Below are 13,901 nucleotides of genomic sequence, written 5' to 3' on the forward strand. Positions count from 1 at the left end.
GAGGAGCCGCGCGCGCTCGTACCGACCCGGCCGGCCGCCCGTCCAGTCAGTGGCCCGGTCCGTTTCGCGCGCGGCACATTCGTGTTCGGCGCGCGGCCCCGTCAACCGTATACGTGCACGCGCGTATCGATCGCGCGCGTGATGTTTTCCGCGTAAACGGTTATCCCGTCGGCGCACCCGACCACCGTACCGCACCGCACGAGAGCGCTACCGGCGCTCCCCCCCTCCCCCTTGTCCCGGCGGAGAAAAGCGTAGGCGCCGCGGCACACGAGTACACGAACGAGTCGGATCAATTTGAACAACGCGCCCGGCCGAGCGGTACGACGCTGCGAACCCGTCTTGGCAATTAACCGCGCTCGGCGATAGATCATCGTTCGGCACCCGCGCCGTTCTAGTCCGGCTGACCGCACCACGCGGGGTTACCACGGCAAACAGGTGCAGTGAATTATTAAATCGACTTTTTTTTTTCTATTTTTTTTTTTTTATTATTAAACCGGCGTTACCACTACGCGAGGTTGGGATTTGCGATCGGCGCGAGTATATTCCACACCGTAGACACTTCGATCGTTTTGTCAAAACCACCAGGTGTACTATTCACGTTGTTTTCTGTTTGTTGGTCAACGTGTTCGGGTAAACCTGTACCGACGCGACGGGTGTCTTCCGTGCACGAGGAAGTGTACATACTTCTCATTAAGTTACCCTTGAATCTCGTTGAATCTCGTTGGTGTCGTAATGTCAGTATCTAATTTGCGCGTAGGTGTACCTTAACTTAATACATCACATCCTGGATTGCCTTCCGAGTGATCGACGACATTGACTATTATAGTAATTACTACGGAAAAAATACCTGAACATTGAATCCAAATGAATCGTCCGTGTTAGTTGAATACGAGGTTGAATATTTGCAATTGATTAATTCTTACTATCCGAGATTGATCATTAATCAGCGCGTTTCAGCCGTTCTTTAAAATATATTAATAGGCATGTGACGTTCTTCGTCTATTTTTCTATAACATTTATGACATTCTTCTCTTTACAAACACCTTTTTAGAAAGTAATTTTTATCTTGGAACTAAAATTATTAGTGCATGACACATAGTATAAAATTTAAGTAATCTATATGAAAAACTTGATGAAGGGTACATTCTATAGTTATAGTATGTTTAGTTTTGAAAGTTGCGTACTATACAATTCATATTATGTCGGGATTTTTGTATTGGATTTTATTGTCTATATTATTTTCATTACGTGTAAAAATGTATAATAAGAATTATGAGAAAATACAAATTTAAATTACATTTTTTAAAATCTTTACTTAAATTTTTACTAACGTCAAATAGTTATACAAATTATTTTTAATATAGGTATCGTAATATCTAACTAGATTAAATTAAAAAAAAAATACATTTCAAATCACAAAAGTAAATTTTTACTTAGAACATGGTACACGCATGGTGGTTGCAGGATGTGCTCTCCTCCCCCCGAAATATTTTAAATGAGATACTACAATTCAACTCTAAGAATAAGGGACCGTTTTCAGTAAGGGCGTATTTTAACTGATGTTGCTCACATTAAATGTAATTTATTCTAAAATATTTGGTAAAAAATAATTGATGTTTCATAAAAGAAAAAAATGTTCGAAGCTTATTAAAATATAATTGACTACAAAAGTACAAATCATAAATAATTAAAGCTGTTTGAGAAAAATATACAAGATTCAAAAAAAACATATTCATTGGAAAAAATTTACCGTAATATTAAAAAAGTTATGCTATTTTAAATATTTATGCATTATAATTTATTAAATATACCTACAGGAGCCCAAAAGTATTGTAATCACTACTGAAGTATATGTTCGTGTATGCCTATGACCTAGAACTGATAAATTAATATTGAACATTTATTTTTTATCGGTAGAATATCTATAGAAAATTATATATTTAAAGATCTGAATATTTGAATAGCAATTTAATTCAATGTAATTTAATAAGAAATATTTTTAAAGTCGTGAAAAAGTTCTATAGTGATAAATGTCTTTGGATCGAAAAACATTGATATCTTATTACATTATAGAAACCCGATTCAGAGTGAAGTTTCAAGTTTGTATACAGTGTATTTTCAGGCCACAATAGCCACTTAGAGAAATTTGACCATTTTTTGAAATAGAAACCTTTTATTGAAATGGAAACCATTTTTTATTTCTTGTATTACTTTAGTGAAGTTTGTAAAAAAATACATAGTTAAACGAATTGTTCAGGTATTTTTTTTACAATTCTGCTTTTCAATTTGTGTCATATAGTGTTAATTTTCAAATAAAACTACTTAAATTGTATTACCACAAATAGAGCTTATAACAATTTATTTAATTTTACTATTTAAGATTATATTAGATTATTATTAATAAAATAGTTAAGATTTCAGTCTCTTTTGAAACGCTTCATCAATATTTATAATTAGAAAATAAAATTTCATTTTACAATACTTAACCAAAAGTCAGAATTCTGTTACAAACTTTTGTCAAATGTAAATGAACACATTTATTAATTAATTTATATATCTATCAATTGTTATTTTACCAATAACTAAGGAACCAAAAATAGGTTAAATTAGAAACCTTCCAAACATTCCTGTTTATGGCACAGGTTTACCCCTTGAATTATCTTTATGTAACTATAAAAATGTTTATCCAATGGTAAAATGTATAATAAATTATAAAACTGTTTTTGCAAATTTGTACAGTAACCATTCAAATAATTATGTTTACTACATTAGTTATAATATTGAAATAAACATACCTATAAATACATTTTATTATACAAATCAGGCGACAATGACCAACTTAATGAAGAATGATAAAATTACATTAAGTCAAATTGTATCGTTTCTTTTATGAAAAATTATCCACTTTTTTCTTTTTACTAAGTCTCAATCAATTGTTTCTATTTTGTCTAATTTTCAACTTTCACAAAAAGAACGATTTCTGTGTTTGGTACCTAGATTTATTAAATAAATTATTTGTCAGAAAATTCAAAATCTAAAAAAACAAATAATTTTTAACTCGCGAAGAAGAATGGATAAAAAAAAGTTTATAGATAGATCCAATTTTGTCTACTAATTGCTTTAGTTTTATTCAGAATCTAAAATATTATTATTACTGTTTTATTTTAGAGAAATAATTATTTAAGAGATTATTATTAAAAATCCTATCTGAAGTATTGTTTATCAAATTATTGTTTTTGATTTAATTATCTACAGATATTTGTTACTTTATGTAAGTAAATAATTTACTAGGAATAACAGTGAATTTAAAGCCAGGTTAAATATTTTGACTTATTGAAGGAACTTCTCTTTGATGGGCGTAGATTCTTAAATTAGTCCATATAAGATATATTTATGAAGTTTAACTTACTAAGATGTAATTTTAATGACATGTTTTAACTACTTATACATATATCATCTATGTATAATTTTGTTATATTAGCGTAATAGCGTGTAATTGGACTTTAATCCATCACATATTTAAAAATTTATTAGTATATACCTCTTAAGATATTTAATATGAACAAAAAAATATTCTTATTACAAATTTAGGATGAGTGGCTCAGTAGACTAATAAATCAACCTATTTAATATAGACAGTGGAAGACAGTGGTACAAATACAAGATCAAACTCGCTAATAATCAATAACTATTGTTAACTATAACAAGATTAAAAACGAATATGATTTTTATGTATATTCTATAATGAATTTATGCTTTTGCTAATTTACATGAATGTGTTTTTATTTTCAGCAAAACTATCATGAAAGAACCTCCTCCGACCGATTGGCTTATGATCATCGGAATATGTTTCATAAGTAGCTGTATTTTAATCGGAGTACTAAGTGTAATTTGTTGCTTTTGGTCAAAATGTTTGCTATACAATTGTTGCCGACCAAACTACAATAATACTCTTATTATTTCGTATGGTAAATAAACACAATATTTCTATTATTGTTATTTTTATTAAATTATTACTAATTAATTGATAGCTAACCAAATTAAAATATAATAGGTGACATAATAAAATTGATTAAAACAATAACACTATTACTAAAAATAAATAACAACGAAGTTTATAATGAAAATATTTATAAAAATTACTTGCTTGAATCGATTTTTAAATAATATATGTTTTATAATCATAAACAATAATCAAAATATAATCTTTTTAAAATTTATTGATAGGTATCGGGTTTCTTATTGTTATTTCAAACTTTTTTTTAAAAAAACGTATAACGAGAATAAAAAAAAAATATATATATATATGCAGACTTGGGTAAAATACTTTTTAGAAGTATTTAGAATAAATACTCGAATACTTACAAAAAATAGTATTTCGAATATGTATTTAAATACTTTATAAAAATTGTATTCCGAATACATTATTTAGAATACTTCAAAAGTATTCCGAATACTTTTAAAATACTTCTAGTTTTCATACTATAAAAATAATAGATATCCATTCAACAGAAGTATTTGAAATTTTAGGCTAAATATATGTTATTTCATTGTATTTTTATATTACACAATTGTTATAGTTTATGGTTTACAACAATAATAAATACCGGATATTAGATTATACAAGATACGACGGAGAAGTAATAAAATCATTTAAAAAAGAGATGATTTAACAGTATTCGAAATATAGTATTCAGAATACTCGTTATAAGTATTTAAAAAGTATTATGAATACAGTATTCCAAATATTGTATTCGGAATATTACCCAAATATGTATATATGTGTATTAAAAACAAGCTGTTGAACAAATTAAGAATAAAACAAAGATACTCTTCAAATTGCCAATAATCTAAAACTAGTACATTGTTAGATTTAAAGTAATACTTTATTTTTTATTGAAAATAACTGCCCGGTGGCTGGGGCCATTGGTTTTACAAATAATATTTACAAGCAAATTTAGTTGTATTTTATTAAATAATTAAATGTGTAATATTTATTTATTTATTGATTAATGCGTTAATTTTTTTTAGTAACATTTGTTTCGTTGGTAGTCATTTAGTTATTATTTCCTATTTTTTTTTTTTTTTTTTTTTTTTTGACCGGTTTATTTACATGCGTGGTTTTTATAAATAAATAAGCTGAATTCTGAAACTTTCTAAGTATGTAGGTAGTGAGGTGTTTATTAACCCGTCATTGGTACACATGTGAACGTGCCGCTACACAGATAGCATTTCAAGCGTTATTCATACAAATATCGAATTAATTATATACCATAAATACCTTAAAATATCATGTTTATCAATATTTACCAAATTAAATTAAAGCGTTATTTTTTATTTCCGATAAGTTATCGTTTGAAAAATTTGAGAATACCAATTAAGTGAGTTTGGCACTGACACTGCACTAACCACGCAATATTTTTATCGCCTATATAATCGATTACGTGCTCGTGTTTCTATTTTTTTTTTTTCAATAATCTATGGCCAATAAAATTGGTGTTACCGATGCTGACCCTAAGTTTGAAGATCTTGTCAAATTACGTAAAATTGAGCCTGATAGTGACATTTCTGAACCTAAATCTAGTATATGTACACATAAATCAAATACTCCGCAAATCTCTCATTCGATAATAAATTTTATATAATAATAATAATAATAATTATTATATGATATAGATAAAATTAATCATCGTTTATATAAAATAATTTCGTAATCCAAGAGCTTAATATGTAACGTGTCAATGTAAGGAGCATAACACGAGCGCATTCATATTCTGTCTAATGATAACAACGAAACATATAATTTAAAACCTTAATAGACTAAAGATGATAAATTGAATAATGACTATGTAATAATTAGGGCCCGGATTTCAATACAAAGTGCATATTTTTTTGGTTGATCATACTCAATGCTCTCTAAGAACATAATTCGTTTCATGTAATAAGGGTTTCAAAACTACAAATTTTTCCATATTTCGATGTTTTTTCTTTTTTAGTATTATTGAGTCATTTTATTGGTTTTTAATACATATTTGTTCGATTTACTAAACAAATTTAGCCTATTTAAAATAAAATCAAAAGACAAATTATTTTCTTGATATTTAAGTAGGTTTATCGGGTTTTCCGAACACATTGTCAATCTTTATTCAATAAAATTTTTTTTTGATTCAGTTTTTATCTTATCTTAATTTATTATTGACTATGGAACGTCACCAGTATTCGGTCAAATAAAAAATAATTAGCTAGTTCGTATTACCTTGCAGACGTTGCTCGTATTGCGCGTGAATGTGATTTTAATGTATTAAATAGTGTATTAAATAATGATCAACATAAAAAAAAAAGAATTATTATAATTAAAAAAGATTATGTCATTTTTAAGTTAATTTTTGTGGTAAAATGAATTTTTTAAGGACATTTTTGGTTATTTTTTTAGAGCATATTTGTATGATTTTTAGTGCATTTAAATCCGGGCCCTAGTAATAATGTTTTAAATTATATTGCATTACTTGATATGAAAAAAATAATATTAGGAATAATATTATGGTTTTTTTATTTTTATTTGATCAATTATTAATAGTATATAAAAAGTGTATAATTCTAATTAGTAACGGATAAAAATATACATAATTCTATATACGATTTGATTTCTGAAGTTAAACGAGGAATAAGTAAAGGCTTTAAAAACTAAAGTGTGAGTGTAGCGCTCACAATGTAGCAATTGAATTACGTATTACGAGTAGATGTGTACCAATAAGGGGTATTATATGTGTAATCAACCACTAATGTAATTATTATATATTATCGAACGTCGCCCGGAGCTCAATTCACCACTATAATTTTTAACATGTACTATACAAAATGGGTGCAGTTTATAATTGTATAGGTGTGTATAACTTATAATATATTTTTTTTAATGAGATACGTATGTGTACTTCCATTATTTTTCATTAACATTTTTTAATTTCATAAAAATTTAAAAATTATTCAAATAAAAATGTTCAATGCTAGAATTTCTGAATTTTTTAATACTATTTTAAAGTCTTGATTTATAATATGTTTGAATAATTATCAAAAATATTGATAACTTAATTCGTGTTATGTTGTGATGTAAAATTATTTTATTTTTTTTTTTTATCATGTTTGTAATTTTGTACATTTTTTTTTTTTTTGTTCGCCAACAAATGTAGTTGAAACATTATCTAATAATTTCTAATATAGTGTAGGCACTTTTACATTTAATAATGCATACATGTACCATAGTTGTTACGTGTTACCTACCTATTACGTCTTTGTACTTTCAAATTAGTGAACTAAAACCCAGTATTAGCTAACAAGTTGCAGTTTATATAGTCATTATTTGATATTATTTATACATTATTATTTATATATAGTATTTAAGTTTCTAACTTACATTTATTTATGTAATTAATTTGATTTGTGTTTTTTATGATAATTACTCTTCATACCTTTAAATAATCAAATAATCTAAATATTTAAATGTAATTGGTATTATAAATAACTAAAATATATTTAAAATAAAAAAAAAAAAATGGTTTCACTTTTCAGATCTGATTCACTTAAGTTTTAACAAATTATCAGAGTTTAATCAAATTACTTTTCTATCATTGAATAATTGTAGTTTTAGTATCGAATAATTAATTTATAATTTTTGTATTATTTTAATAATGTGTTTCTAGATAATTTAAAAAAATATGAAATAAAAATTTACTGTATTTTTTTAAAATACTACAATTAAGTCTTAAAATAATGTACTTAATACATTTTATTTAAACCATTTTCAGACAAACCCGAGGAAGCACTAAATTTACCACCAGAAGACACAAATAACTCTACTTGTTATTCACCAGTACGAATGAAAAAAATTAAAACATTTGATTATTAAATTTTCGTTAATTTTAAAGTAAGTGAAAAAAATTAAAAAAATTAAAAAAAAGTTGAATATTATAAATAATAATGCAATTAAAATGTTATAGACAATATTAATTTTTAAACTTTATAGAAAGAAAATGCTTGCTGTTAATATGTGATTATAACCTACAAATATTCTCAAAGAGTTAACCATTGTTCCTGATCTCAGTATTATTTTCTAACATATTATAAATTATTAGTCCAGTAAGTAATTTCTTAAATAGACTATCTATTCAAATGCGTGTAAAAAATTGTGATTTTAAATTAAAATATCAAAGTTCTTAAAAAAATAACTCTGTTTATGTCCTTGGATCATAAATGTATGATATTATACATTACAATCAAAAGATCAAATATTATTAATTTCAAATTTTTTGCTTAAATGCTATTGAATATTAAAATCATAATATAAAACTAAGGAATTTATATTTTTAATCAAAATTTGTATTTGTGTAAGTTTAAAAATTTTAATTTTTATCCTTGTATTGTTAATCACATTAATATTGTTTTTAATTCATTATTATTAATTGTATACTTTTTTATAATTATTTGTTTATGTTATATAAATTTATTGTTTTCATCATTATACTTGTTTAAGTAACTTTATAGTTAGTTGGTACTGTAACCATAGGTAGACTTACCTAATAGATATTTTATACAATCAAACTAATGCTTCAAATGATTCAATAATCAAGAGATTTAAATTTTTCCCTTTCTTGCTTTTGGGTTTATACTCGTAATTCTGCTATTATACTGTATCTTTCTCTAGCAGAAAAAGTACCTTAAGTAAGAGAAATTGCAATCAAGAGGAAATATAAATATATGATTTACAGAGAACTTTTCAACTGTTTGTGGAATGAACACAGATGTTAAAAATACTAATCAAAATGTATAGTTGACATTTATATACTGTTATTGTAAATTTAATATTTGTATCAACAAATATTCTCTAATAATGAAACGCATCACTAATAATGACATATCGTCAATTACTCAATCATCATATTTCAACTTATTTTTTATTTTAAATTTTATAAAAACTTACTGCCATATTTTTATTTTCATAATTTTTCTTCTATTTAAAGAATAAGAAAATATTCTACACATCTAAGTTTATAATATACAATATATGCATTTAAAAACAATTGTTCAATGAATATTTTTTATTAAATAAATTAAGCTTTTGGTTTTAAAAATTTTTCCATTGTGGAAATCGTGTACTTTATTAAATATATTTATATCTTAAGCAATACATTTTAAGACACAGTTTATAAGGAGACTGTGATAACCTGTAAAGTATGTTACCCTTTCTATGTTTAATATATTTTACTGACCTAATATTTGTTTGTCACATGTAAAATCAAGTTATAGATAAATAATGTTTGTGAATGAGATAGCAATAAGTTGACGGGTTTAAATATTTAAAATAACATAAGGTTTAGATATTTTAGTTCTTTTCTTAAGATTCATTTTAATTAATGATAACCAGTATCTAATTAAAGCGTAAAAATGCGTTTTTCGTGGGACTAAACTATTTAGTGTAAATTCACAATAAAAGCTCCATTTTCTTTTTTTGTTTTAAAGATAAGAACATTTTTTATGATTTAGCTAATATCAAAGGATTCAAAAATATTTTTATGTTACATTTTTTAAAATCAAAGTGCTCTGTTAAGCTGTATACAATTATTGAAATAAGTTATTGAAAAAACGAAAACACTACGTCGTAGATAACTTTCTCTTCTTTAAAAATAAAATTAAAAAATTGCCAATATTATGAATTTACATGAACGGTTTTGTCCCACGTAGTATATATACGTAGTATAGTATAGGTTTTGTGTCAAAACAGTATGAATAAATGAATACTTCATATATACGAGTAGATTCACGGACCTGACATGATCATATGATAATGCACTCGTATGTAGGCGAATACTGTAGACCCTATCATAGTCGATGTACTCGGGGCACACTATTGAGTATCACGTATCCTTATATGTATAATCCAATAATACAAAGTTCCTAATAAGTACATATTTTATATATACCTGTATATTTTATGAAAAATAGCTATTGGTAGTTGATAATATAGGGGGGTAGAACATTGTTTATTTTTCTTTAAATGCTATCAGATGTTTGATATAGAGGAGTAGGTTCAAATCATTGGTTTATTTTAAATGGAATTAAATTTATCATCTTATATCTTAAAAAGATTTTCAATGTCTTGACAGAAATTAAAAAAATTCAGTAAATTTATAATAAACTACTAATGACTATAAGTTTGATAAATAATAATATTTTTGTACTGGATATGTAAGCAAAATAATACACATTACACGTACAGTGGTATTGTGACTTGTGGTAAATTTTTTTTTCGTCGAATGACAAGATTATGCTTAATAGGTAGAACACTTTAACTATTTTCTTCCCATTTCATTATTCGACGAGTTTTAGCTCAGTACGTGTGTTAATTATATAATGTCTATGTCGATATAAATATACATAAAAACATCAATGATTTGAAATAGATTCAAGTTGATGCAAAACAGATAGTTATATTATTGCTGATATATAGAACCTAGAAAATATAAGCTTGAATGGGAGACATTGGTGGGTTTTTTAATACATTTTACACTCATATTTTAACAGGAATATTTTAAACCCGGATATGAAGTTTTGGAATTAGTAACAAATAATAGAGTTAAAGAAATGTAAAATTAATATTTCAATTTTATTTGATACATTTTGATTCTGATAAGAATTTTTTTGATGTGGAAACCCAATAGATTCTATTTGATATAAACGTAATCTACGAGTACATATAAAACATTTATACATATTTATGTACATTTAAAATATTTTATATTTAAAAACCTCAATAGTAGGTACTGATATTTGGGTCTCGAATTCGTATTTTTTTTTTCAAAAGACATTTTTTGAGAATTTAAATTGCTTACGACGAAATAAAATTAATAATCACGTCTAGGTTATTGATATTTTTCAATGAATAATTCTACGTTTTGAGAGTTGAAATAATTTCCGAAGTTCAATTAACTGTAACCCGTACGTATTTTGAATTCGTGATTGACAATTCAATTTTAATGGAATTTATGAGTTAATTTAAAAATATAATATAAATTATAGGTTTCAAGTTTTCCTCAGACTCTTTTTAAACACGCAATGACTAATTGGCACCGAAATATATAAACAGACCTGTACTGGTCCATAGGAACACCGGGAGTTTTTTCGATGCGTCTCATGATCAATTAATGTCCTTTTCACCAATTTTTTTTTTTTTTTTTATATATTGATAATGATAATAAAAATAAATAAAATTGATAATGATATATATTTTTTATTTTATATGTGAGTGCCTATTATATTATACAAATTATATGTTTTGTAATCGTTATGCTTAGATATTAGAGAGGTACATTTATGTAAATAATTGTTTTGTAATTATTTATGATATTAATAACTATAGAGCCACACCACAATCGATGTTAAGGTGAAAGTGCATTGATTGTTGTTTTTATTTCGGTTTTTCTACGGGAGGCCCGTCTAATAAGGTAAGTAATTTTTATAATTTGTATAATAATCAGGGCTGACGCAAGGGCAGTGCAACCGATGTGCCTGCACAGGGCCCCACGGGAACGGAGCTCACTACAGAAAAACAAATGACCATATTCTATAATTTAGAGAAGATAAAATTATCATTGTTGAAACAATAAATTTGTAATATCCTGGAGAACAGTGCCGATGTACTGAGTTTGTGTAAATACTAGTTATTGGACACAATGAATATAATATTTTTTATATTATTGTTAACAGTAGTTGTCTCGTGTGTGTTGTAATAATGGCAAATTAATTTTTAATTCTTTATAAATTACGTGCGTTTTCAATACACTTCGCTTAGTTACGATCGAAAGCGTTAACTACACATTTTACCTCAATGAAATATTCCCTATAGTAAATTGCTGTTTTAAGCTTTGTACACCATGCAACGAGTTAATATCGCTTTTGGAGGTTAACTCAAATTGGGATACATTTCTTTGAAAGTATTAATACGTGAATTTTAAAAAATAATGATACAATTATAATGATTATTATTATAATTATTATTGTTATTATTATTAGTATTATAATTGTAAAATACGCAAATATTTACGCAACTATCCATAAATATGTAAATCATATGCGTTTTCGTTTAAATATGCAAAAATAAGCAACGAAAAAAATGTAACAATGGCATCTACACTTTACGAACCGTCGACTCTTATAACCAACATTATTCAAATTCAAAAAACAACAATGAATTGTAGAAGAATATGTATTTGTATATAAATCTGGGTTCTACTGATCATGTTTAACGTGCAACTATAACGGTTATGTAAAAAATAATCTGTTTACGTATTTTCCATGACTTTGTTCGGATGGACCTTCTTCCTTCACACGAGACAACTACCAGGCGACGCGTATCCTAAGGTAACCATACGTCCTGTTTAAAACAGGATTGTCCCTTTTTTTATCATTGTGTCCCGTTGCCCCGACAATCGTTGAACAGGACGCTTTTGTACCGTTTTTAGAATAGGGTCCCGTTTTAATCTCGTTAATTCCATAAAAATTGTAAATCGAGAGTAAAAGAAAAAAGAAGACATGTCATATAGTATATATATGTACTACGAACTCATGTGCAAGACTTCTAATGAAATCGATGTTAAATACGAATAGTTTACCAATATTCAGTACTATTTATAATCAACGATATTCGGTATAATAGGTATATTAAGTATATCAATCGAAAAATCGAACCTAGTCGTACAGTAACGTGTGTACGAGTACATTGTAACGATCTTGTGTTATTAATGTTATAGTCACTGTGTTTTATCAATTCTTTTTATTTAAATTGTTGTGAGTCGTTAGTGTTATCACTTTTATTATTTTTTTAAAATGCCTAAAAAGAAATATACGTTCACTGTACCTTTACAGATTAACTAATATAGTAATAGATAGAATATTTTTAATCACAAATATTCTACGGACGGACGAAAAAAATCGTTTTCTCGTACCAACTATCAAAGCAATAATAATCCTTAAAAATAATTTTAATAAATATTCCTGTAATTATTTTTATGATTTTTTGTTAACACAACCAAAACTATTAAATGCAATCAGTTCATCAAAAAAATATAATGTCAAAGGATATAATAAAGAAAATTATGAACAATCGATATCAACTCAATAAAAATAAAGAATATTTTAAGTAATTTTTTTCAATCTCACAGCAAGAAAAGAATGCAAATCAATGTTTAATTAAAATATTAAACCAATTAAAAATTATTTTTATTGCATATAATATAGAAGTTAAAATAAATGTGGTCTTTTTTTTAGAGAACATATTTGTTCCGTTTTTTTTTTTCATAAGTATGGTCACCCTAGTGTATTCTACTAATCTCGCGCGCGACTTGCAAATAAGGTCGCCTGTCTCGTTTGGGTCTCCCAATATACAAGTGTATAATTCAGTCATTATCTTTTGAGTTTTGACATTTATTTTGAGTTTTATCATAGAACTATGGTCGAACACGCTTTTAACATAAAGTTTATGGGTGAAGTTGATAAAAGGCCCGAACTTTATAATTATACTGTGCCTCAATATTTACTTAAAAAAATGTTTTGGAGAAGGGCTGGATAGAAGTTGGGAAGGAAATGAACTTTCCAGGTAAATGTTTAATTCAGGTTAATCTATAATTTTTTTCTAGCTCTTTAGCTGTAACAAATAAGCGACAGTGAATGTTTTTTTCAGTGTAAGGATAGCACCACGTTATTTTAATTTTCCTGTCAATGGGCGGGTTTAAGGGGGTGGCTAAGAGGGCATATTAGTCTTTCCCCCCTTAGGACTAAGCTAACTTTTTTACAAAGCCAAGTATTATGATATATAGATATATTAATTATTATTATAAAATATCGTAAATCGT

At 26.5% G+C, this 13,901-nt stretch overlaps 1 protein-coding gene across 1 annotated transcript; it reads left to right on the forward strand.

Moving 5' to 3' along the window:
* Nucleotides 1-26: 26 nt before the first annotated feature.
* LOC112691700 lies at nt 27-7,921 on the forward strand. Its single transcript, XM_025566059.1, has 3 exons — nt 27-435; nt 3,793-3,968; nt 7,803-7,921. Exons 2-3 carry the CDS (start codon nt 3,803-3,805, stop codon nt 7,901-7,903), a joined length of 267 nt encoding a protein of 88 aa, XP_025421844.1. The 5' UTR covers nt 27-435; nt 3,793-3,802; the 3' UTR covers nt 7,904-7,921.
* Nucleotides 7,922-13,901: the final 5,980 nt, after the last annotated feature.

Source organism: Sipha flava, unplaced genomic scaffold (assembly GCF_003268045.1).
Source record: "Sipha flava isolate LNK unplaced genomic scaffold, YSA_version1 65_pilon_pilon, whole genome shotgun sequence".
NCBI classification, from domain to species: domain Eukaryota; kingdom Metazoa; phylum Arthropoda; class Insecta; order Hemiptera; family Aphididae; genus Sipha; species Sipha flava.

Bases quoted from the DNA above. Each gene is read 5' to 3' on its own strand.
- LOC112691700 (XM_025566059.1), top strand. From the start codon at position 3,803: ATGAAAGAACCTCCTCCGACCGATTGGCTTATGATCATCGGAATATGT. The intron at 3,969-7,802 runs GTAAATAAACAC...AACCATTTTCAG, and splicing joins TACTCTTATTATTTCGTATG to ACAAACCCGAGGAAGCACTA.